Source organism: Hyperolius riggenbachi, chromosome 12 (assembly GCF_040937935.1).
Source record: "Hyperolius riggenbachi isolate aHypRig1 chromosome 12, aHypRig1.pri, whole genome shotgun sequence".
NCBI lineage: Eukaryota > Metazoa > Chordata > Amphibia > Anura > Hyperoliidae > Hyperolius > Hyperolius riggenbachi.
In genome coordinates, this window is record NC_090657.1 from 215,364,418 (window position 1) to 215,392,013 (window position 27,596).

Here is a 27,596-nt window from a genome sequence, read left to right on the forward strand (position 1 = left end):
TTGGCAGGGAGTCCCAGCAGCGTGCAATGATGATTATTGTTGTGCTCTTGTATTGCTGGCATTTTTTGCAGCACTTTTGCAGAGTACATCAAACAATGCTTGTCACCATGCAAAGCAAGATTGCTCAGGGCGACTGGCATCTTGTAGGCATAGGTAGCTTCATGGCATATGAATGGACACCATAACATCTTAACCACCCTGGCGTTCTGATTAAATCGCCAGGGTGGCTGCGGGAGGGTTTTTTTCAAATAAAAAAAAAACTATTTCATGCAGCCAACTGAAAGTTGGCTGCATGAAAGCCCACTAGAGGGCGCTCCGGAGGCGATCTTCCGATCGCCTCCGGCGCCCAGAATAAACAAGGAAGGCCGCAATGAGCGGCCTTCCTTGTTTTGCTTATATCGTCGCCATAGCGACGAGCGGAGTGACGTCATCGACGTCAGCCGACGTCCTGACGTCAGCCGCCTCCGATCCAGCCCTTAGCGCTGGCCGGAACTTTTTGTTCCGGCTGCGCAGGGCTCAGGCGGCTAGGGGGGCCCTCTTTCGCCGCTGCTCGCGGCGAATCGCCGCAGAGCGGCGGCGATCAGGCAGCACACGCGGCTGGCAAAGTGCCGGCTGCGTGTGCTGCTTTTTATTTGATTAAAATCGGCCCAGCAGGGCCTGAGCGGCGACCTCCGGCGGTGTTGGACGAGCTCAGCTCGTCCAGACCGCTCAGGTGGTTAAACACAACCTTTAAGTGGATGAGTTGGCAGCTGCCCATAGTAACGATAATTTGACTAAGTTTTGTGGCGTTTTGTTTCTGTAGTTCCTGTTTTATTTAGCAGGTTGTGTTTATGTAATGTATGAATAAGCATGGCTACATGTTTGGCTTTCTGAGGGTGATATCCCTGTGTATGGGCAGCCTGCATAGGAATACTGGGAGCAGAGAGCTTACCTCTTTGCTTTAGTGCTCCTCTTGTCTACAGCGATAGTCAGGGAGGGGCTTTCAACATATTATTAAAAGACCAACCTAGGTTTGTTTAAAGGACAACTGAGGGGACATGTGACATAATGATAGACATGTGTATGTAGCGTTCCAAGCTCACAAATAACTTTGCTGTGCTCCTTTTCTTTCTCTGCCTGAATTGCAAGTGACATTTTCTGTCGGGGTCGGGGTTGGGTCAGACTATAGCATCACCTTCACTGATAAGGAATTAGTCATAAAACACTTTCCTGGCAGTTAATGGCTTATGAAAGCAGGAAAGAGATAGAAAAGGTTAATAGTTCACAGATTTTAGCTCTGGCATACCGCAATGATTGTGCCATTAAGCAGTGACAAAGAACAGTAAAAACAGTAAATTCAAATATAAAATAAAACTGTGAGATATCTAAAAAAGAGTAGAAGGATAGATACCATTGCTTATCTCATCAGTTTATTTTCACCTCGGATGTCCTTTAAAGGATACCCGAACTGACATGTGACATGATGAGATAGACATGTGTATGTACAGTGCCTAGCACACAAATAACTAGGCTGTGTTCCTTTTTTTCTTTCTCTGTCTGAAAGAGTTAAATATCAGGTATGTAAGTGGCTGACTCAGTCCTGACTCAGACAGGAAGTGACTACAGTGTGACCCTCACTGATAAGAAATGTCAAACATTAAAACACTTTCCTAGCAGAAAATGGCTTCTGAGAGCAAGAAAGAGATAAAAAGGGGAATTTGTTATCACTGAGGGTCACACTGTAGTTACTTCCTGTCTGAGTCAGGACTGAGTCAGCCACTTACATACCTGATATTTAACTCTTTCAGACAGAGAAAGAAAAAAAGGAACACAGCCTAGTTATTTGTGTGCTTGGCACTGTACATACACATGTCTATCTCATCATGTCACATGTCACCTCGGGTATCCTTTAATGTTGTCTTCTCATATGAATGATACAGTTGTTCAGGGTTCCAGAAGCTAAAACATGATCTATTGACCTTTTATTTCTCCCTCCCCCCCCCCCCCCTCTCTCAGAAGCTGTTCTCTGTCTGGCAAGAGCTTTATGGCTGTAATTTCAGTGAGGGTTACACTTTAGTTTAAAGGTGGCCATACATCAGGTAACTTGGCATCCGATCGACCACCCGATTCAATTATTATAATCGGATTGGATGAAAATCGGTGCCGCCAAGAGCATGGCCGATCGACAATGCAACCAATTTTGTGCCGAAATTGGTCACGTGTATTGATTGGACATGCTGTAAGATGTAGGGCTGACTTGCTTGATCGGGTGCGCGGCGGTAACTGAGTGCGATATCAGGACGAGCTACGGAACGCCTGGCATGGGTGCATGTATGATGTCACACATGCCCACGTATACAGGCAGGAAAAAAGAAAGCAGCATGGTTATTGCACATCAGGCACACTTGAAGAGTGCATACACACATCCAATTGTGATTGGCCAGTCATTGGCTGATTCCTCTTCCAGACTAGCGACACATGTACAGCCTCAGCCCTGCGATGCGGCCCGACATGCCTTGTATGTGTGTACACGGCTATATTGACACTGACTGTTTACAATTGTGCAATTTTACCTCCTCTATGTAGCATGAGGAGTGCTCAAAAAAAAAAAATCTGTTTAATTTAGTCTCTCTCTGGCTGTCCTGTTGCCCAGAGATCTTACAGTCAGATTGCGAAGTGTATGGTCTATTTCATCGAGAACGATGACTTGTAAGCTATCAGCTCACCTTTCAAGGTATTGCTGTGTCGCAGTGCATTGAACAGAGTTTCAGAATGAGCTGACGGGCGATAAACGATAAAACCGATGATCACTGCACAATGGGACCCATATTGTGAGGTTCGTTGGTTTGCCAGTTGCAGTGTGTGGCACCTCCATTCAGTCGGGTGCGACCGCAGATGCGTTGAAGCTGGATCTCTGCTGGTAAATAGACAAGCCCATGACGGCGGAGGAGGGGGTGGTGGGGGAATGGCGGCACACCTGGATACTTCCTGCGCACTCGCACTGGATCTCTGATTCCCCACCTTGCATCGCATAATAAGATGAATGTGTAATGTGAGCCTTGTTATGAATAGTTGTATTGAGCCGTGTTGCTTCTCTTTGTGTCTGTGGCTTTCCGCTCTGTCTGGCCGTTGCATGCAGATTAGGTGTAACAGGCTTCCAGGTGAGGCATGTTGGCATCTGTTGCTCTATGTTAGCGTGTACCTGGCCTGTGTACAGAGAGACACGGGACTTTACATAACTTCTGATGTCATTGCTTGAATGCAGGTCACTGTAGTCTGTATAACAGGAACGTCGTGTTCAGACCTGCAGTACTTTAGCCTCTGTTATCTATGTACTCAATGGCGAAGCAGTTCATTCTGGCCCGAGCACCGCTATAGTAGCAATGCTATGCTGCGCGAATTCAGCACCCCCAAATTATACCTCCCAAGTTAAGACAGGTCAGGGGAGGAATAGTGTTTAAAGCCGCAGGGGAGTTTGGTGCCTGCAGGAGAGAGCTGTCATTCGGTTTGCCCTGCAGCAGACTGCCAGACTAACATGTAGCCCCCAATGCGGAGGCCATGAAGAAGGTCACGTCGGCGCACGCTCTTCTCTGCACTGCGCCTGACCTGGGCGCCGCCATAGAAACAATGTTAATACATCTATGGCTGCGCAGCGTGATTCTTAATGTAATTCGGGTGCCGACGATCACTGGAACCTTAATTACTTCTCCCTCCAAGTTGCTACAACTCGAAGAGGTAATAGTGTTTTATGCTGGCCAGTATTTCAGTGGCAGCAGCAGAGCGAGCCGTCATTTGGCTTAGGCCCCTTTTACACTTAATCAGTTGCTCTCAGTTAAAACGGAAAAAAAACTGATTTTCAAAGTAAGTCCCATATTTTCCTATGGCACCTTTCACACTTAACGCGTTTTAACTGAAATCTTCTTCCCAATGCACTGCCATGGAAAAAACGCGTACCAACGCGCACTAATCGCATACTAACGCATACTAATGCATACCAACTGATTAGGTGTAAAAGGGGCCATACCCTGCGCCCAGCTGAGCAGGCGGCTCTCTAACCAAGGCTGTGGAGTTGCAGTGGATGATTTCATAAACTGAGGAGTCAGTGGATTTTTGCACCAATTTTTAGTTGCCATGTACAGAAGGGGGATGGGGGCTGCACTTGGAAAGGGAGATGCAAGAATGTTGGCTGAGGTGAGCAAGAAGTATTAAGGCTGTTATATGAGGGTGATTGGAGCACAGTGGTCACATGGTAACGAGCCAATGAAACTGGTTCCTTACTGATAGGAGAAAACTCCTATCCTATTACTTCCCCCTAGGAGCAGAGATCTGTTTGGGACAGCAGTAAGTCGCAGTGTAAAGTCTATGTAGGATGCGGTGTAGAGTCTACTTACCATGGTCCCGAACCAGTTTAAGTCGTTCGAACTTGTTAAAGGGGAACAGAAGTGAGATGAATATGAAGGCTGCCATGTTTATTTCCTTTTAAACAATACACATTGCCTGGCAGCCCTGCTGATCTATTTGGCTGCTAAAGTGTCTGAATCACACCAGAAACAGGCATGCAGCTAATCTTGTCAGATCTGACAAAAATGTCAAACACCTGATCTGCTGCATGCTTGTTCAGGGGCTGTGGCTAAAAGTATTAGAGGCAGAGGCTCAGTGGGGCTGCCAGGTAACTGGTATTGCTTAAAATGAAATAAAGATGGCAGCCTCCTTATACCTCTCACTACAGTGTTTTGTATGAAAGCAGCATTGTGGTTCTTCTTTCCTTTCACCTCTGCCAAAAGACATTTGTGCCCTTTGTGATAATTCCCCGTCATTTGGCTTTTTGTGGCATCTGTGATCAACTGCAACTCCAGCAAATGCTACTGGTTTCAGGACGCTACACATAATGTCCAAAACGGAACGAAGGGTTTATTAAAAAATAGCAAAGTTGGAGTTGAAGTATATTTATGAACCAACCGCACAGCTCCGGACTCTATGCTGCTGTTGTCCTTTGGTGGGAAGGTCTGCAAGAGTAGAGTGCTAAGCCCTAAAGACGCTACACATAATGCCCAAAATGGAATGCTGGGATATACCGTGACGAACAACGCCATCCTCTGAGGACAGTAAGTGACATGACTATGAACTCTGTAAAACGCTGCAGATATCGGCACAATATAAATATTAAATAACAATCCCTACTATCGCCATCGTTTAAAGTGAACCTGGACTCTTGCACAGGACAGAAGGAAAACTGAGAGAAATGCATTCTGTATGTATTTAGAGAGTTTAGCCTAATTCCCTCTCATCTGGGACTAATTACAGGCTGTAATTTGATCTCTCGGCTGTGTCAGCACGGGAATCATAGCTATCTCGGCAGAACGGATAATTTGTGTCTGCTTCCATGAACGCAGGAAGTAGACACACTGCAGATTTATTGCAGGATTTGTTTCAGCTGTAACAAATAGTTTATTATGCTGTTGCTTATCTTTTAGAGCAGAGGGGGAAGTTCTGAGTTCAGGTCTTCTTCAATAAAATGCAGTGGTAGATCCCTTTTTAAACAATGCCGGTCCGCCGGTAAAAAGTTGCGTTAACCGCCCAAGGGAACCAGCCCTAAATTCGACCTTGTGAGTGCCGTCACGCATAGGCTATAGATAATATCGTATTTTGTATTGCTTTCATACTCTGCATTGCAGCCTTAGTATACCTCTCTAGATAAGTCTCGTTATAAACGTGCCTATCCACAGGATGTAGTTCTGAGGCTCAAGAAAGGGTTTGTTCCCCACGTTATAGTTTAGCAGGAACAGACGGCGTGTTTGTTACATAGCGGTATCTGGTTACACGCTTTCTGGTAGCTGCAGGGTCATCTGATAAAGTCTCTGCAATCCTAGATAGTGACTTGCAGGCGGTATAAATGGATCGGGGGACATAGAGTTCTCCCATCTGTGAGGGTCTCCCTCCATGCGGTATAAAGGGATCGGGGGACATAGAGTTCTCCCATCTGTGAGAGTCTCACTCCGTGCGACTTGTGGCGTTTATCACAATCGGAAGCGTCGGAAATCAGCCCGCTGCTGTTTGCACAAATCCTAAAACATAAAGCCACATTTATTAAGATCTGAATAGCTTTATCCCCGGGCTTGGGCTTGTGTACATAAAGATTGGGGAAGTTTGAATCACATGTTAGAATCAGCCAAGTCAGGATTTTTTTTTTCCTATTTTAGTTTTGCTGTGAAGCAGCCCTCGGATCATGTGTCAGTTTGTGTTTTGGCCGAGTCGGGACATTTGGTTTTAGCTGCAAACCTCTTAAACAGTTTGGGCCCATTTCCTCTAGCTAGGATCCATGTTAATTGCGGTGCCCCTTTTCTATTAGCGCATTTTGATCGTTTTAGCAATCGTAGTGCTGCACAATTATTGCCACAATTGCGCTCCAATGCAAAAGACAGGATCACAGCGAAAAACGCATTTTCAATTTAAACACCTGCGATTTGTCTGCGTTTTTCCCACAAAATGTAGTAAAAGTTCCCAGAAGACACCTTGTGCTGCTTCCTGTTTACAGGGATGAGGAGAGCAGCAATGACGTGGTTTACCACAGAGGACCTTATAGCCCACATACAGCCCCTCATTATACACTTTATTTTTTTTATTTTTTTTTTTACAGAAAATGGAATTCAAAAGTTGGGATCAACAACCTATTTTTTTTTTTTTTTTTTTTTTTTAAATCAAAACACACTGGTTGAAAAAAAAAATGCAACTTTTCCAGCCAATAGAATTCAAAGAGTGATCAAATCGTAAAGGCACACACTTTAATTTAAATAATAAAAAAAAAAAAAGCTAATTTAAACCAAATTGGATTGCAGGGGAAGAAGTAGAAATAAGTGAATCTCATCAAATCGCATTGCGCTGGTGCGAATTCTAGTGGAAAAGAAGCAAAAATAGTTGGATATACCAATAAGATGGGCATGTTGGGAAGTGTTTTCATTACTTGGATGGAGAATGATGGCAGAATGATATACACTGACTGGAGCAACACTAGAGGCATGGCTTTAAAGTGTACCTGAAGTGGAACACTGGCCTTTATTTATTCTTACCTGGGGCTTCCGCTGGTCCCATGAGCACCGTGGCCTCCCTCTCTGTCCTCTTCAGCCCGTCCGTTCTGCCGCTATGACTCCCGGTTATCCGGTTAGTCGCCGCCAGTCTTGGGCTTTTCAGTGCGGTTCAGCCGTGTGCACCACTTCACCCCGCCGCGCTCCCGTCCCCTGGAGTGTTCTGCGCCTGCTCAGTACTACTGCGAAGAACGCTTCAGGAGACAGGAGCACGACAAGGAGTGTGTGTGGCTGAGCCGCTCATGCGCAGGAGCCCACGACTGGCTGCTACTGACCGGATTACCGGGAGTCCTAGCGGCATGATGGAGGGGCCGAAGAGGACGGCAAGGGAGGCCATGGTGCACTTGGGACTGGAGGAAGCCCCAGGTAAGTATAATAAGGGCCTGTGTAGCATCTCAGGTTTGCTTTAAGTGACAGTGCAGGGCCGAGACTGTACAGACCTCTAGCTTGGTGCACAAAGCCTTAGTATGCTTATTCATGTTTGCAGCGACAGGCCTGATAGTCAATGGAATAGTGCCTCAGCTTCCTTGCAATTAGTTCTTCGGTTGGTTCCCGAAATCCAGATACTATCTTCATATGAATTTTCTGAGCCATGTTGCATTCATCCACACGCCATGAAAAATACCTTTAGTATATTGATAAAGAAGTCAGAGTTGAAGTATTTATCTACGGACCCCACAGCCAGGGGAGTAACAATAGACGCTGCAAGAGATACAGCAGCAGGGGGCCCCGTGGGAGTGGGGTACAAGTTTCTTTTCCCTGTCCTGAGAGTCTAACAACTAAGGGCACAGAGAAAAAAAGCTTTCTGCTCTCTGTTCTAATGACTGCATCTGCTCAGCCACTGATAAGGGATTATGCAAAGATGTGTAGACAGTCCCTATTCAGTGTGCAGCAGGGTCTTGTGTACAGTGCCTAGCCCCCAACTTCTATACCCCTCCCCAAGTGTTGTGTACTGATGCTGGAGAAGTCTGCAGAGCCAGTCCTGCTCCATCAGAGATGGACAGAGTGAGTGTAATAAGCTGAGGCTGGGAGCATACTCATCTGTTGGTTTTCTGTATGCGTTTTCTGCACACCATGCGTGTCTGTATGTGGGAAAACACGCACGTTTTATCACAGAAGCTAAAGTAATTGAAAGAGAAATGCGTGCAGTGCTTCATGGGGAAAACACATTCAAACGTGCACTAGCTAATTGACTAACACTGGTTCTCAGTTTACTTGTGCAGAAATTGAGGTGGGGGTCCCATCCAAAGTTTTGCAAGGGGGCCCAGTGATTTCTAGTTACACTCCTGCCTGCACCCCCAGACTGTGTACTGATGTGTCCTTTTAGTGGGGAAGGCCTGCAAGAGTAGAGCGCTAATCCCTCAAGGCTACAGGAATGGACGCTGTAGATGCCAGCCTCATGTGGCTCATTAGCAATTGGAATAGTTTTTCTAGCAGGTCTGATAGGCCAGACCCTTGAGTATCGGATAGATGTGAGATGATTGGCTGATCATTGTCAGGTGGCTTCCATCCCCTCTGGCCAGGCATCACCCAGAGCTCTCTCAGTTGGCTATGGCCTTGTCTTGCTGTCACTCCGCTGTCTTGTGTCTTTTCTTGGGAGTTGTATTTATTATGTAACAAGTAGATGCAGGTTTATAAAGCTTGGGGAACGTTGTGTGAAAAATGTAAGTGTCAGCTTTATTGAACTGTTCTGTTAGCGTGGTAATCAGTGGTTGTGTTGTCAGTTGTGACAGTCCTATAAATGGTAATTGGCCCACACCCTTTCCACCGACGCTGTCATTGTCCGCCTGTCACTCATGCAGCTCATTTTACTTTTCTACAACTTTTCGGTTTAGGCCATTACTGGAGTTTTTCACCTCTACCATGCTGTGATTCCAGCTCAGAGTGTTTCTCTTGTGATTTCCTTATCATTTGTTGCTGTATATACGATAGTATGCTATCTGCAAAGATACAATAGGAGGGAGAGCTCTGTCCATTTCACTTAACATCTTTTGTGTGTTTGAGCACCTGTATCTACATCGCGAGATTGCGGAAACGACTGGTCATCGTTAAAAAAAATCGTCAGTCGGCGGGAAAATTGGAAAACTCTTGAGGTGGGTGCAGACCTTACAGTTCATTTATGCTCCCCTCAGCCTGTGGTATACGATCTCTCTCATGACATCACTCTGCCCCGTGCAGCTCACTCTCCTTACACCACATTCCAGACCCCTGATGTCATCTGGAAGAGGAAGTGGACTGACCAGAAATATGTCTTGCATTGTCCGGGATGAAGCAGAAATCCTTTCCTTTCAGGAAATGAATCCACAGAATAAGCCGCTATTGTTTTGTGTTTTCCCAGCTGGCTTGTGTCTCATTGCTGCGGCTCATCAGTGTCAGCTATTACAAGGCTCCACAAGATCTGCAGTGTGACTCTGCCTGGGGACTAATGATCATATATCCTGATGGGAAAACCGTGCGGTCAGCTTTGTAGTCTTCAGGTTTGCGTCTAAAATGTACACGTCTCCTAGAATAGAGTGCAGCATAAATGTACACTGTTCCTATGTTGTCACTTACAATAGGTCCATGATGGCTAACCTTGGCACTCCAGCTGTGGTGGAACTACAAGTCCCATGAGGCATTGCAATACTCTCTCTAAGCATAACTTGGGGAGGCAGAGGCATGATGGGATTTGTAGTTTTGTCACAGCTGGAGTGCCAAGGTTAGCCATTACTGCATTAGGTAGTAAAATGATGACAGATCTGGGACTAGTCCATTTCCTCATGGGGGAATTTCATTATTGCCTTTATTCTTTAAAAAAAAATCACTACCTGGATGCATTTATACAAAGATGTCAGCTTTCCTACTAGTTTGCACACTTATTTTGGCAGTTAGATTGAGCAACTGCAGTTCAGTGAGTGCTTTTGTAAATGACTGAGTATCCCCCCATAAGGAAATGGACTAGTTCAAAACGTACCAGATATGTCAGACTCTTACAGCGCTGCGTAATATGTTGGCGCTTTATAAATACAATAAATAATAATAATAATACTGTAAGTGACAATGACATAGGAGAAAAGCAATTTAATAGTCATTTTACTCTGGGAGAAATACACATTTATATGCATAATTTTAAAATGTATCATGACCGTTATCCTTTAACTCTTATTTATAAAACAAAATGGTTGCGCCGGGGGTCCCAAAGTCCTTTGTTATCAGTGCTGTGGGGTCAGTACAAAAGAGATCAGACTCCTCAGTTTTTGAAACCTCTGACTCTAGGTTCCCAAAATTGCTCCGACTCCTCAACTCCAACTCCATAGCTCTTGCAGGGCTATGGAAACATTACAAAAATAACCCTACTCCTCAGTTTATGAAGCACCCGACTCCAGGTACCCAAAATTACTCCGACTATATATGTGTGTGTGTGTAAGAGTTACACCTGTATGGCAATGATCCTGACTCGAAGGGCTTTCCAAACATCCTTTCTGAGATCACAGCTACCGTAGTCCTAGAGATCCTGCAGAGTCATACTATGGCTTCTGTTTTCTCATCCCCCAGCTCAGGGGATATGAGTGATGGTTCCTGGCACTGAGTTGGGATTTGAGGACAGGCAGATGCATTCTTTGCCATTCGGTAGCTCATTTAAAGCATGTGCAGGGGGTGCTGCTTTGTCTCAGCGTTGCAGGGCTCCCCTCATGTCAGTTCTCTGGATCAGGTAGTGAGAGTAAAAATAGTGTGGAGTTTCAGACTCTTCTCTGATCAGGAAACGGTTAGAATCTCACATTTCTGCATTGTGTGAGGACTTTCCCTGGTGTCCTGTTATTGGAGACAGCAGAAAGCTATAGAGTGACATACATAATACATCCCTGCTGATAAGGGCAGGTTTTATTGTTTTTACTGCCTCCATTGGCGATATACGCCTGTTTCCTGTTACATCCAGAGTTGGCAGTAAGTGTATGGAAATCTCATTGGTGGTTGAAGACTGAAATAAAGCATAAGGCTCTAAAAGTAGGTCTAAAAGTGAGAGGGATATGAGGGCTGACATATTTAATTTCAAACAATACTAGTTCCCTGGCATCCTGCTGATCATTCTGCCATCAGTAGTGTCTAAATCACACACCTGAAACAAGCATACGGCAAATGCAGTCAGACTTGAGCCAAATGACTGATCTGCATTCTTGTTTATGGTCTATGGCTCAAAGTATTAGAGACAGAGGATCAGCAGGACAGCAACGCAACGCGCATTGTTCAAAAGGAAATATGACACTCTCCTTATCCCTCTTAAGGTGGCCATATATCAGAACGAGTATAGGCAGGTTCGACCAAGAGACAAATTTATCTCTAATCGAATCTGCCCATACACTACAGGCCGATTCCTGTCCGATTTCAGCATGAAATCATCAGGGAATCATCTGAGCCGCCGCTGCCCCCAAAATGTATAAATGTGTGTAGTGTAGTGCATTTATACATTACCTGTCCTGTAGCAGCTTTCCCACAGTGTCCATCCATCTCGCCGGGTAACAGCCACATACACGCTAGCGGCTGCCCCGCCGCGTTTATGCGGAACCTGGCGAGGTGGAGGCTGACACCGGACAGGTAATGTATAAATGCACTACACTACATACATCTATACATTGCGGCGGGGCTTTCGTCGTCTCGTCGCTCGTCGCAATTCGACCGCCGCGCACCCGACCAACCAACTTTGGCCCGACATCTTCCAGCATGTGCGATCGAACGTGCGGCCAATTTCTGTCCCGAAATTGGTCGCTTTGTCGGCCGGGCATGCACTTGGCAGCACCAATTTTCATCCAATTCGATTACAATAATCAAATTGGATGGTCGATTCTTTGGTTTGTCGGCTAGTGTATGGCCCCCTTTAGGTCAGTTTTCCTTTAAAGCAAACCTGAACTCTCAAAACTTCCTCTTTGCTCTAAAAGATAAGCAGCAGCATATTAACCATTCAAGAAAAACATTTTTGTTGGAGCTGTTGCACATCCTGCAATAAATCTGCAGTGTGTCTACTTACTGCTTTCATGGAAGCAGACATAGGGTTAACATCCTTTGTTTACAAATTAGCTGCTCTGTCGAGGCAGCCAGCTGAGAGATCAAATTACAATTGTGATTAATAACAAAAAAGGGGAATTAGACTGGCTAAACTCTCTAAATACATATAGGGTACGTTTCTCTAGGTTTTCCTTCTGTCCTGTGCGAGAGTTCAGGTCCACTTTAATATTTATTTTTGCACATCATTCTAAACAAGGAAATGCAGGACAAGGAGGTAAAAATACTGGCATGTTGGAATTCGATGGTGAGGTGTACTCTGGCATTCATACTCGTTAGATCGGTGTTGTCTGGTGGAGGCCACATTTTGTGTTATTTTGGTCATTGTTGATTTACTTGAACAGGAGCGCCTGATAAGTGTTAAACAAAAATCTGAATAGCATTCTCCCTACTTCAGCAGGAAATTGGCCAGAATGCATCTGTCTTCTTTACTTCACTTGGTGTCTTGCCATAGAACAGAACTTGGACGTGTACACACCTTCACTTATGCTAGGTACACACTATGAGGTTTTCTGGCAGATTTAGGCTGGTTTCACACCAGGACGTTGCGTTTTAGGGGACGTCAAGGTCGCATAACGTGCCCCTAACGCAACGCCTGGTGCTCTCTGATGTGGACGTCAGAGTGAGTCGCGTTGTGCAGCTCACTCTGGCGTCCGTGATGCGTACTCTTGGACGCATGCGGCATCACGTGGTCCCGCCCGGCCAATCGCAGCACAGAGCGGCCGCTCCAGGAAGTAAACACTGCACGTCACAACGTGCAGTGAATATTAATTAGCCATGTGCCTGGCCGCTCTCCGCTCCTCCCCAACATTACTGAGCATGTGCAAGCAGTCTAACGCGGCTCTGCCGCGTGTAAAGTACTGCATGCAGTACGTTGTGTTATGGCGCAGCGTTACTAAGTAACGCAACGTGGGCACTGTGAACAGCCCATTGATTTTCATTGCTGTGCGGTGGGGTGCGTTACAGGCTGCACTAACGTGCGCATGTAACCTCCCACTGTGAAACCAGCCTTACTGTCGCATTCATTATTCCCAAGCTGTCTGATCTGATTTCCTATCATTTTCCGATCGATTTCCAACTGTTTTCCGTTTCACTTATATCGGAAATGGATGGGAAAATGATTGGAAATCAGATCAGACATTTTGGAGATAATCGATCTGACAGTAAATATGCCAGAAAATTTTTAAAGGGGCCCATACACTGGTCGATTTCAGCCATCAACCGATTTTATAGTATCGATCAGAAATCGATTCTTTCAAACCTATCGATTTTGTGACCGATTTACGATCGATTTAGATGGTTTTGATCTGGCAGGATGGAGGATCTAGGTCGATCTGCTGCTGGGAGCAGATCCATGGCCCATAGAGTTGCATTGGATCTAATGGTCCAATAATGCATTTAGATCGATTTCCAATAGATTTCATTCTGAAATTTATTGGAAATCTGTTCCTAGTGTGTGGCACACATCAGATAGATTCCTGTCAGATTCGACCTAACAGGCATCTGCCAGAAATCTATCTAATACAATACACAAGATAGAGTGCGCTACCCCCTCCCAATGTCCAATTACTTATAAGGCAGTCCTTATAAACACATCCTTTGTTGTTCAACATCCGATATCCAGGCACTCCAGGTCGTTCACCCGTGGCAGAAAAATTTTACATATATGGAAAGAGAGACAAGAAAAAATTCACAGTGCGATCCAGTTTGTATCAAAACACTGGGACCATCACCCTATGAGGCCCGGTTGTGCAACTTCTACTATGGATTCACCTCTGTGTGAGTGACCTTCAGCCAACAATTAGCACGCTCACCTTGCTGCAAGGCTGCCCAGCCCTACAGACAGCGATTGCACTTTCTGAGGTTAACCGACCTCTTCCAAACGATCAGGTTGTATCCAATCTCAAACAAAGCAATAGACTAATTTCATAGTGCAAGTATGTTTGTAAACCAACTAAATCTCACAGCAAGCATATCTATTGATCTCCTGCTCACCCTTTGCTGCCGCTGCCCACACTAACAGACAGCTGTCCACGCTTTATGGGTGTGCAGTCTCAACCACAATGTTTGCAGATATAGTCCACCTCCACCTTCTTATAGCACGGCATCAGGCATACATCTATAAACTAAAAGGCTTCTGATAGTGTAAAACCCACAGTTTTATTGTATAAAAGTAAGAGTTATACTCACAAACACAAGTATAAAAAGCGCATATAATTTAAAACGATCAGGGGACGTCTCCTCCTGCTGCTGGTCGCCTCCCTTCCAGGCTCCGCCCTGAGGGGAGCTGGAGAGGAGGGGAGCGCAATTGATAAAACCTATTAAGTAAATCTATCTAATGGTCGAATCTGCTGCAAATCTATAAGTGTATGGCCACCTATAGTGTATACCTAGCATTACTCATTAATAATCTTATTTCCCGAACAATTGACCGTCTGATCAGATCGTTACAACTGATCGGATATGATTGTTTCGGGATATCAGCTTGAATTCTTGGTATCTCATTGGCCATCTTTAACTGGTGGGTAATAGCCGGTGTACAAGCGGCGGATCCAGCAGCGGCCATACTCTATGCTTCGTATAGAATGTCTAAATGTGAGCTCTAGTTAATACGGTTATATTACATGTTCGCTGCTTTTATGAGTCAGTTGTGTGGCTGTTTTCAGCCTTTTATGTAGGAATCTCAGCTGCGCAGACGGACTTTGGTCGCTGTTATAGTAAACAGGAGCTACCGTTACTAACAGCTGTCGCTGATCACAGACTTTGTGACTGTCACTTTAAATCATGCGTTTTTTAACAGCAATATCAATCCCTAGAATTCCAAGGAGTTGGCTTTCACAATGGCTTTGTGCTGTGGGGCCTCCAGTAGCTGGCTGCAGAGAACGCCTGCATCTATGGGTCCACTGACACATGTTTGCTTTGAGCCTCGGATTGCATCAGACCATGTTCTGATATCCTGGCTTATGATCTCTGGAGCAGAATTCTGCGTCCCCGAAGTGCCGGAGGTGGTGTCATCTGGCTGCCACATGTTGACACAGCATCGCTTCACTTGTAACACATCGGTTGCATATTGTGGAGTTATCTGTAACCTAAGCGTTACCAGCATTGGGTGGGTGGGGGTCACACAGCTGCCTAGTGCAGCTTGTAACAATTAAGCTCTTTTAAAGTTCTTAACCCGCCTCTGACATAAAACAAATTAAATATGTTATTAATTGAAAGCAATACTGAAGGGAGCTGCAGAACAGGAATTAGACACTGACCTGTGGAGAGGGAAAACTCTGTATCCCAGAGCCTTCACAGTCCTCTCTCCATCCCCTTCTTTCACTTCTGGGCCTTGGTAACATTTTTTGACCAGCTCAGTCGACTACCTCTATGACCCTTCACACTGTGCACACAAGTCCTGGCTCGTACATGCGCCGTACAGATCCACCTGTCTCTGGAAGCACTCTGGTGAGTCCCAGAGGTGCAGAAATTCAATGGGGTACAGTGGTGAAACGATTTGTTAAGATTGTATCATTTATGGGTACCTTTACATTGCGGCAGTAGCTCATTACATTGGGCTCTATTCACAGAACTTCTCATACATGAATTATCACCTAAATGATAAAAATAACATTTCAGCACATTTTACAAGGAAAATAATCACTCAAAGTAAGTTGTTCCCGATTACCTTAATTTCAATATTTCTTTTCTTATGTTAATTAAATTAAATTTTTGCTCTTTGGGAGCTTAAAAATATAACATAGATAAGGTGAAAAAAGAGGAAAAATCTTTGAGTATGCCCAATGCTGTTTGATAACTGTTTTCAGGAGATAGGTTTGAGCAAACACAGCAGAGAGTTTTTCTCTGTTGGATTCAGTGTGACTGTAAGCAGAAGGGAGAGAATTTTCCTCAATGAACAACTATTTGGATGAGCTTGATGGCATAACAGCTGTAAACTGAGCTGGAGGAACTTGAGATTTTTACACAGATGACATTACTTTGTGACAAAGGCCAATAGGATAACTATATGGGGAATAAAGCATAAAGAAATAGGTTTTTGTTGTACATTATGCCAGTCTGTAATTTTGCTGTCATCTGGAACAGTTAAAACAAGTCGCATGAACGTGATTTCTTAATTTTGCACAAGCCTAGCAGACTAATCTAGTGAAATCAGGAAGTTCTAATCTTCTGCACAGGATATTGAGCAGTGTTAGTTTAAAGTGCTATGTGTTCACTCTGTTGCCTTATTTAAAACTTTTTGTCCTAAATTGAAATAAGGATCCTGTAAGTTACTGCATGGTCGAGTTGCTCTTTAATGGCCCATACTCACGGGCTACAAATGTTGCCGCAACACGCGACGTGCGCGTGTTGCAGCGACAGGTCGCCCGTGAGTATGCGAAGTTGCACGGGCACGCACCCCGAACCGTCGCTCGTCGCTGATGTCGCCGGGCGATTGAACCGCTCAATCGCCTGGCGACAGTCGCCGCCGCAACTCCGCCGGAACTGTCGCTAGTCCGCGTGAGTACAAGATGCATTGGGCTTCCGGCGGGGGGAGGAGCAACAGCGACAGCTTCCGCCGCATCAGTTGCCAGGTCCCTCCGCCGGGTGTATGCGGAGGGACCTGGCGACGAGCTGTCGCCGGCCTGTCGCGCACACGCTCACGTGTGGTGGCGACAGGCCAAAAAGTTGCCCGTGAATATGGGCCATAAAACCCTTTCCAATTCTGTATTGGACTGACACTGGCATTTTCCAATTAAGGCCTAATGTCAGACATAGTCCAATCCAGGACACTCTGGCCGCCGATGGGGAGCTGTTGCTGAATGTCGTTCTTCACGCCGTAAGCCCCTTTAGAGAAAAGTGTTGGATGAAGTCTGACACTATCCGCCACTGGCTCCAAGCCCTGCCGCTGCACCTCAAAGAGGAACTTTAACCAAGGATTGGAATTTATCAGTAGCTGATGCCCCTTTTCCCACAAGAGATCTTTACCTTTTCTCCAATAAATCATCAGGGGGTCTGTATGGCTGATATTGAGGTGAAACCCCTCCCACAGTGTGATGTCATGACCATGGTCCTGACAGTTTGCTGTCTGTGAATCTCATTGCATTGTGGGATATAACGCTTTTTTTCCCAACTACCAGGCAAGCAATATCTGTGCATAGAACTCCAAAGGTGGCCATACACGATACAGTAAAATGATCCGATTTTACAGCAATTCGATAAAAACGATTGTATCGCTCGAAAAAATCGAAAGCTTTTTTTTTTTTTCATTTGACTGAAAAATCCGATTGGATTTTCAGGTTTTTTTTCAATTTAGATCGATCCAGAATGCCAGATATTTCTCTTCAATTTCTACTAACGATTGTATAGTGTATGTTGGATTGTCAATTTATTAATATACACACCCTAGCAATTTCCTGAGGGTTTCCAATCATTTTTTTATCATAATTGGGTAAAAATTGAACATAGGTGTGTGGTACATTGGTCATATTTTTGAAATGTTACAATCAGTCAGAAAAATTGATTGCTATTCTCAAATTGAACAGATATTTAACAAATTGTATGGTGTGTGGCCACCTTAAGTAACAAACATTCCACACAGATCACCTGGCAGAACGAAAGATGTCACCACCAGTGAGAAATTTCAGAATGTAAATCGGGTACAGGAACTATTTTACAATTTATAAACACTACACTACAGTTCCTCTTTAAGAATTACATAGGTGAGCAGCACAGTGGCGTAGTGGTTAGCACTCTCGCCTTGCAGTGCTGGGTCCCCTCGCACACTCTTGAAGAAGCGGCGTGACGGCCGCGGAACCGGTGGAGTAGTCCACCGAGGGCCTCTCCTTGCCACCACCACTCCTCCTGGTCTATGCTAACCGGCTAAGTATACCTCAGTACCCTTGCTCACTGTATCCTTGCTCACTTGTCTGTCTTTCTCAAACTTCGCTTTTTCAGCACATGTCCATCCAGGAAACTGGTCTAACACTGGTATACACCACACAGGTTTATTGTCATTATTTTTGTCCAAACTTGATATTTTTTGCACGGTTTTGCACTATATTTGCACTTTGTATTTTTCTTGAGGTACTGAACCCGGGTTCATATGGTGTTGGGGTGCTCAGGTATGAGCAGCCCACACCATTCATAATCATATATAAATTCCATTGATTTGATTCCATTGTTATATTGTGATGATTATGGCCAGAACTTAATATAATAGGATTGTTTGTGGTGGCTCCTGTTTTTAGTGTTTTTAACAATATTTTGGAAGCTATATATTTAATAAAGTGTTATATGTTTATACTTTTCTATATATATGTGTGGTGCTGCTTTCATGAGCTTAGTCCTCTCCCCATTCAACAGTTTACATTGCTCTAGCACACACATGGGTTTTTGAGTGCAGTGAACCTCCTTCTAAGTGCTGGGTCCCCAGTTTGTATCCCAGCCGTGGCACTATCTGCATGGAGTTTGTATGTTCTCCCTGTGTCTGTGTGGGTTTCCTCCGGGTACTCCGGTTTCCTCCCACACTCCAAAAACATACAGATAAGTTAATTGGCTCCCCCCTAAATTGGCCCTAGACTACAATACATACACTACATGATACATACATAGACATTTGACAATGGTAGGGATTAGATTGCGAGATCCTTGAGCGACAGTTAGTGACAAGATAATATATATACTGTACAGCGCTGCGTAAGATTTCGGCGCTATATAAATGCTTAATAATAATAATAATAATAATAATAATAAATAATAGGTGCTTTTGGGGTGATTGCTGTAACTAGCCCAGCATGACATGGGGGCTATGTAGCTCAATGCGTTAGACATCACCTGGCACTTGATCCTCTTTGGTACCACACTGCACCGATCTAATATAGTAACTAAGCTGATGCGTGTGCTATGGGGGTGGTGCAGGTGATCACAAAAATGGTTTGCAAAGGGTTAACATGCTAAATTCCAGCACAGTTTTTAGTCTGTATGGTGAATTAGCGTTTCCATTAATTTGCTGTAGGCACAGCTTGCAGTTTTTCGCACAGGAATCTGTCGCAGCAGGTCCTTAATGTGTTTTGTGGCCCGGCGCAGCCGAGAGAGGCAGGAGGGCTCCCTAATTGGCTCTGACTTTGCCATGTGGGCACAAAGGAACCTCACAGAGCTCCCTCTCATTATGCAGTGAAAGAAAAGTTTTATTATTTAGGGAAACGGCCGTGCGACCTCCACATGGGGGGGGGGGGGGGGGGATGACATGACCACTGCATATTCACCCTAGAAAGAGCAATTCTTCTCATTAACACATTACCAATGTTGTCTCTCTGCAGATTTCCCTAAACATGGACAATGAAGAGATCCCGGAGTTCACCAGCCCCAAAGAGGAGATCCTGTATTGGAAGGAGCTGTCCAGGACGTATAAACAGAGGCAAGGATGTGTTTACATTCTCCCAACTAGCGAGTCATTCTATCCCATCACCAGACACATGCCTTCACATGCCATCTGACAGCTGAATAAGCAGAGGCCCATTCCCCCCTCTAACGCTTCAGCTTCAATGCCTTCTTTTGCCAATGCGATTGTGATTCCATACATTACAATGTACAGTAAACTCCAAGGGACCGGGAAAATGGCTTTACTATATCAGAAATTGCCTAGAAATGGCCCAGCATGCCCTGGTACATTCTCTGCTGCAAAGGAGCAACTCCCATTGGAGGTACTGTACAAGCACTTGCACATTTGGTGGACTACAAGAAAACCTGTAATGAAAAAATACTCACCTCGGGTGGGGGAAGCCTACGGATCCTATTGAGGCCCCCCCGTCCTCCTCGGTCCTGCGGCGGCGGCGATAAAGCTTTGAACAGCGCTGATGTAAATATTTACCTTCCCGGCTCCAGCGCAGGTGCAGTGTCGACTATCCGCTCAGAGATAGGCGGATATAGCCGATCGCTGTCGGCCAGCTCTACTGCGCAAGTCGCCTGTGCAGTAGAGCGGACCCGACGGAGATCGGCTATTTTCGCCTATCTCCATGCGGAGAGCCGCAACAGCGCCCCTGCCAGAGCCACGGAAAGGTAAATCAGCACTTATCAACACTTGTCATGCTTGTCGAGGGAGGATTGCCGGACACTTCAGGGGAGCCAGACTGCCTGCAGCTACAGAGGAGGCGGAAGCCTCATTGGGACCCTGAAGCTTCCCCCTCCCGAGGTGAGTACCACCCAGGGGAACTTTTTTTTGTTACAGGTTCTCTTTAAAGAGACTCTGAAGTCTCGCAAAAATGAGGTTTTTCTTTTAAAAACCTCATTAACATTATAGGCTCACCTAAAACGCTGCATTCCCGCGGCTGGAAACCCCCTCGATCACCCCAAACTCACGGGGGTACAGGGCAGGCAAAATCCACGACTTTCTTGGTCGTGGATTTTGCTGCCGCCCCTATGCGCGTCAATCTGCGCGTATCTCCGCCTCTCCCCGCCCCTCTCAGTGAAGGGAGACTGAGAGGGGCGGGGGATAGGCCGCGCTGCCTCTATTCGGAAGTTGCCTGCCTGTACCCCCGTGAGTTTGGGGTGATCGAGGGGGGTTTGCAGCCGCGGGAATGCGGCGTTTTAGGTGAGACTATAATGTTAATGAGGTTTTTAAAAGAAAAACCTCATTTTTGCAATTTTTATTTTAGCCAGAGCTCGGAGTCCCTTTAAGTATGCATTAGGGCTGCATAGCCAGGCTGGACACATTGCTGGTACTATCCTGGGCTCCTTAAAAATTGCAGCTGTCACTGAATAGAGGCAGCCATTTGTTTCCTGTGATTGGCTCCGTGTGCGGGACTTGCAACACCACCCTGAAGAGAGCAGCCGACCATGGGTTTCACACTGACATATGACGCATGCACCGCCCACTGACATATGACGCATGCACCGCCCACTGACATATGACGCATGCACCGCCCACTGACATATGACGCATGCACCGCCCACTGACATATGACGCATGCACCGCCCACTGACATATGACGCATGCACCGCCCACTGACATATGACGCATGTGTCGGCCACTGACATATGACGCATGCACCGCCCACTGACATATGACGCATGCACCGCCCACTGACATATGACGCATGCACCGCCCACTGACATATGACGCATGCACCGCCCACTGACATATGACGCATGTGTCGGCCACTGACATATGACGCATGTGTCGGCCACTTTTTACTATATCGAGAGTGTAGATAATAAGATTCTGAAAATTCCAGCTTGCTTGCACATCTCATGCAAATTGTAAGCTTCTTGGAACTCGACCAATCAGTTGCACTTCCTGTTGATTTGATTGGTCCAGTTCCAGGCTGGGTAAAGTGTGCATGCAAGCCGTGCCCATGTCTAGTCGTCTGGCAGACAGTGTGCAGCAGGAGCCTCGTGTCATTTTATGTAACCGCTTGTCATCCTGTTTCACCGTACAGCTACCAGGAGGCGCGGGACGAGTTAGTGGAGTTTCAGGAGGGCAGCCGAGAGCTGGAGGCCGAGCTGGAGACGCAACTTGTTCAGGCAGAGCAGAGGAATCGCGACTTGCTAGCGGACAACCAAAGGCTAAAGTACGAGGGGGAGAGCCTGAAGGTGAGAAATGTCTGCATCTTCCCAAACTGTATTATACTGTAATATAATAAAGATACTACAAGGAGCGATCTGCTGATCGCACACATCTGCTGCCACCATAGCGAGTTTTCTTGATACCCACCCAGCAAAGTGAATGATGGGGAAACACCAGCAGTGTGAATTTAGCCTTAAAGTACCCCTGAACTGGGTTTTTCTCAACATACTTTTAATTCTCTGTGTTGCTGTAGCATATGTCACAACACCATGTTCACACTCCAGCACCCTCTGTGGCTTCCGCTCTGCTCAGCCGAAATATTTAACTGAGCAGAATGTGGATTTTGGGCCGGGAGGAAGTGACCGTTCTCCCTCCTCTCTACCTTGCTTAGGAAAGCCCCCTCAACTCGCCACTTATGATTCCCGATATGCTGTACTGCGCACAGCGTGCAGGACAGCTGAATAGTGTGTGGACTTGTGGAGATTGAGCTTGGAACGGGCTATCGGAACCATAAGCGGCGAGTGGAGGTTCTCTTCAAGCGGAACTGTAGATACTTTTTAAACACACTGTTTCACTTACCTGGGGCTTTTGCAAGCCCCCAGCAGCCGTCCTGTCCTGTGCCGGTCCTCAACGAGTCTCCGTTCTCCTGCCGCTCCGTTACGTACCTCCACCTGTAAGTCCAGGCCAGCGCAGCCCTGGCAAGTGTATCTTTTCTTCGTGTTCCCCTCTGCAATAGCGGGGAACCCGAAGACAGGATACACGTGGCCAGAGCCGCGCAGGCGCAGTGGCCCAACAGCAAAACAGAAAGTAGCTGGCGGCAGGAGAACGGAGACTCGTGGAGGACCAGCACGGGACAGGATGGCTGCTGGGGGCTTGCAGAAGCCCCAGGTAAGTGAAACAGTGTGTTGAAAAAGCATTTACAGGTATGCTTTAAAGAGACACTGAAGCGAAAAAAAAATTATGATATGATTTGTATGTGTAGTACAGCTAAGAAATAAAACATTAAGATCAGATACATCAGTCTAATTGTTTTCAGTACAGGAAGAGTTGAGAAACTCCAGTTGTTATCTCTATGCAAACAAGCCATTAAGCTCTCCGACTAAGTTAGTCGTGGAGAGGGCTGTTATCTGACTTTTATTATCTCAACTGTAAGTGAACTGTTTACTTTTTCTCTGCTAGAGGAGAGGTCATTACTTCACAGACTGCTCTGAAAGACTAATTTTGAATGCTGAGTGTTGTGTAATCTGCACATATTATAGAATAATGCAATGTTAGAAAAAACACTATATACCTGAAAATAAAAGTATGAGAATATTTTCTTTGCTGCTAATCTTCTAGAAATTATTCATAGTACACAACCAATTCATTATATCATATATTTTTTTTCCGCTTCAGTGTCTCTTTAAGGACTGACAAAGAGGAGGGGGAACTGCCACTTCTTCCCCGCCCATCTTTGACGTTTTGCTCAGTCGAATATTATGGCTGAGCAGAGCCTGGGGGGGCACTAGAGTGTGATGGTGCTCTGATGGTGCTCTGACATAAGTCACAGCACCACTGATAAATGAGAATTAAAAGAATGTTGAGGTAAACCCAGTTCAGGGGTACTTAAAAAAAACATTTATCGTGAAAAATTGCACTATAAATTACGTTTCTCCCATGTTGCTGTTGCTTAAAGTAGGTAGTAAAAATCTGACAGATCTTACATGTTTTGGACTAGTCCATCTCCTCATCTTAGTGTTTTTTTATTTTACAAAGGCAATTAGTGGAAGGGATATAAACAGAGATGTTGGCCAGCCTGCCTACTCCTTTGCACACCACTATTTTGGCAATTGAACTGAACAACTGCTGCTGTTCAGTAAATGCTTTTGCAAATATACAAGAATTCCACATGAGGAGATGGACTAATCCAAATCTGTCATATTTTTACTGCCTGCTGTAAGTGAGTGAAGCATAGGAGAGAAGTACATAAATAGTGTGTTTTACTGTGGGAGAAATGTACTTCTTCTAAGTGTGTATATGTTTTTTTTTTTTTTAATTTTTCACAATACCGATCCTTTAAAATTGAACCCCTTTTTTCAATGACCTTCGACCAAAGTCCTAATTTTTATTCATCCCCAGTTCTTGGACTTTACAGCCATCCCACCTTCTCTGTCCTCCTGGCCACAAGGATGGAGGGGGGAATAGAATCGGACTATTACAGCTGCTAAAATAGGCCAACGCTCCACATCACCCTCTTTAGCCCCTGGGCACAGGCGACCTGAATGGGGGCAAGTAGTGACCTAGTTTCCCTCTCCTAATGACTCCGCTTGATCCATCTTAAAGAAATGTTTTCCTCTATCAGGATTATTACATCTTATTTTGCTGCTGACCGGTTATAAACACCAGCTAATCAGACATATTATGTATTCATGCAGATAAGTGTCATAATGACAATGTCCCAATTAACCGACATCAGAAGTGCTTCACTGCCTTGTTCTATTAACTCCTGATGTGTGTAGCATGAGGCTTGCTGAACCCAGTGGCTGCCTGTTATATGGCTTAAAGAGGCCCTGTACAGACATACAGTGGGTTGCAAAAGTATTCGGCCCCCTTGAAGTTTTCCACATTTTGTCACATTACTGCCACAAACATGCATCAATTTTATTGGAATTCCACGTGAAAGACCAATACAAAGTAGTGTACATGTGAGAAGTGGATCGAAAATCATACATCATTCCAAACATTTTTTACAAATAACTGCAAAGTGGGGTGTGCGTTATTATTCGTCCCCCTGAGTAAATACTTTGTAGAACCACCTTTTCCTGCAATTACAGCTGCCAGTCTTTTAGGGTATGTCTCTACCAGCTTTGCACATCTAGAGACTGAAATCCTTGCCCATTCTTCTTTGCAAAACAGCTCCAGCTCAGTCAGATTAGATGGACAGCGTTTGTGAACAGCAGTTTTCAGATCTTGCTACAGATTCTCGATTGGATTTAGATCTGGACTTTGACTGCGCCATTTTAACACATGGATATGTTTTGTTTTAAACCATTCCATTGTTGTCCTGGCTTTATGTTTAGGGTCATTGTCCTGCTGGAAGGTGAACCTTCGCCCCAGTCTCAAGTCTTTTGCAGTCTCCAAGAGGTTTTCTTCCAGGTTTGCCCTGTATTTGGCTCCATCCATCTTCCCATCAACTCTGACCAGCTTCCCGGTCCCTGCTGAAGAGATGCACCCCCCGAGCATGATGCTGCCACCACCATATTTGACAGTTGGGACGGTGTGTTCAGAGTGATGTGCAGTGTTAGTTTTCTGCCACACCTAGCGTTTTGCATTTTGGCCAAAAAGTTACATTTTGGTCTCATCTGACCAGAGCACCTTCTTCCACATGGTTGCTGTGTCCCCACATGGCTTGTGGCAAACTGCAAACGGGACTTCTTATGCTTTCTGTTAACAATCCCTTTCTTCTTGCCACTCTTTCATAAGGGCCAACTTTGTACAGTGCATGACTAATAGTTGTCCTATGGACAGAGTCTCCCACCTGAGCTGTAGATCTCTGCAGCTCGTCCAGAGTCACCATGGGCCTCTTGACTGCATTTCTGATCAGCGATCTCCTTGTTTGGCCTGTGAGTTTAGGTGGACAGCCTTGTCTTGGTAGGCTTACAGTTGTGCCATACTCCTTCCATTTCTGAATGATCGCTTGAACAGTGCTTTGTGGGATGTTCAAGGCTTTGGAAATCTTTTTGCAGCCTAAGCCTGCTTTAGATTTCTCAATAACTTGATCCCTGACCTGTCTTGTGTGTTCTTTGAACTTCATGGTGTTGTTGCTCCCAATATTCTCTTAGACAACCTCTGAGGCCCTCACAGAGCAGCTGTATTTGTACTGACATTAGATTACACACAGGTGCACTCTATTTAGTCATTAGCACTCATCAGGCAATGTCTATAGGCAACTGACTGCACTCAGATCAAAGGGGGCCGAATAATTCTGCACACACCACTTTGCAGTTATTTATTTGTAAAAAATGTTTGGAATCATGTATGATTTTCGTTCCACTTCTCACATGTACACCACTATGTATTGGTCTTTCATGTGGAATTCCAATAAAATTGATTCATGTTTGTGGCAGTAATATGACAAAATGTGGAAAACTTCAAGGGGGCCGAATACTTTTGCAACCCACTGTATAGTAGAATGCAGTAAATTATTTAGGATACCCATTTTTTAAGTAATTTTCCTGGCGTCAGCATCAGAAACATTTCCTGTATCCATATATTGTGTATGTCGACCCGCCCTCCCAGTGATGCTTAGCCTAGGCTGTTTAAATGTGTGAAATTCTCCCAGAGCATTCTGGGAGGCAAGGGATTATTTTCACAGGCTTTGGAAAATACATTCCATAGAGCTGCATCAGACAGGAATAAAAATGTCGACACCTGTGATAAATTTCAGAAAATATATCGGGATAAGGGAAGATTTTTACAGTGGGCAAACACTGACTAAATAGTTTATAAATAAATGTTCAAAATAATGAAGAAAAAACGTTTTATTCATTCCGTTCGTTTTTTTTTTTGTTTCACTACAATTCCTCTTTAAAGCTTTGTACACAGTAATCGCTTATCAGTTTGGGCCGCCTCAGGTGAGAATCTATTATGTGTAGAGCTGCCATTGCAAATCCCTAAAAAACGAACTGACGTTTTGTGACCCTTTCTATAATGTGTTGCTGGATGTTGCTTGCTTCTCTTAGGCAGAGCTGGGGAGTCAGAGTTGGAGTCGAGGAGTCAGAGCAATTTTGGGTACCCAGAGTCGGACTTGAATTCGGTAGTTTCATAAACTGAGAAGTTGGATGATTTTTGTACCGACTCCACAGCCCTGGGTTTAGGGCCCTAAGGCAAAAGTGAGCGGGAGGCCACCCTACCCAGGGGCCCTGGGGCAGACCCTGTCCTGTATGGAAGCACCAGGTGTGTATGCCCCCCCCCTCCATAGAGGAACACGCTGCCTGGCTTCTTCCCACAACCTAAAAGATTGCTTAGGATGATAGAAATTGAACCTGTGTACAAGGCATCTATCGTATTGTGTTTATGTTGATACATTGTTGGAGTTGACTCTTGTGTCGATACCTTGTTGGAGATGATGGCTTTCATGTTGGTGCATTGTTGGAGATGATGGCTTTCATGTTGATGCATTGTTGGAGATGATGGATTTCATGTTGATGCATTGTTGGAGATGATGGCTTTCATGTTGATGCATTGTTGGAGATGATGGCTTTCATGTTGGTGCATTGTTGGAGATGATGGCTTTCATGTTGGTGCATTGTTGGAGATGATGGCTTTCATGTTGGTGCATTGTTGGAGATGATGGCTTTCATGTTGATGCATTGTTGGAGATGATGGCTTTCATGTTGGTGCATTGTTGGAGATGATGGCTTTCATGTTGGTGCATTGTTGGAGATGATGGCTTTCATGTTGGTGCATTGTTGGAGATGATGGCTTTCATGTTGATGCATTGTTGGAGATGATGGCTTTCATGTTGGTGCATTGTTGGAGATAATGGCTTTCATGTTGATGCATTGTTGGAGATGATGACTTTCATGTTGGTGCATTGTTGGAGATGATGGCTTTCATGTTGGTGCATTGTTGGAGATGATGGCTTTCATGTTGATGCATTGTTGGAGATGATGGCTTTCATGTTGGTGCATTGTTGGAGATGATGGCTTTCATGTTGATGCATTGTTGGAGATGATGGCTTTCATGTTGGTGCATTGTTGGAGATGATAGCTTTCATGTTGATGCATTGTTGGAGATGATGGCTTTCATGTTGGTGCATTGTTGGAGATGATGGCTTTCATGTTGATGCATTGTTGGAGATGATGGCTTTCATGTTGATGCATTGTTGGAGATGATGGCTTTCATGTTGGTGCATTGTTGGAGATGATGGCTTTCATGTTGGTGCATTGTTGGAGATGATGGCTTTCATG

At 45.1% G+C, this 27,596-nt stretch overlaps 1 protein-coding gene across 7 annotated transcripts in view; it reads left to right on the top strand.

Moving 5' to 3' along the window:
* NDEL1 (nudE neurodevelopment protein 1 like 1) overlaps nucleotides 1–27,596 on the top strand; it is an 82,139-nt gene that overhangs the window by 15,991 nt on the left and 38,552 nt on the right. For all 7 annotated transcript variants that reach the window (XM_068263707.1, XM_068263712.1, XM_068263711.1 and 4 more), the window contains exons 2-3: nucleotides 19,400–19,497; nucleotides 21,518–21,671. In XM_068263707.1, the coding sequence (XP_068119808.1) occupies nucleotides 19,412–19,497; nucleotides 21,518–21,671 (240 nt within the window). In that variant the 5' untranslated portion in view covers nucleotides 19,400–19,411. The remainder of the gene's footprint in view (nucleotides 1–19,399; nucleotides 19,498–21,517; nucleotides 21,672–27,596) is intronic.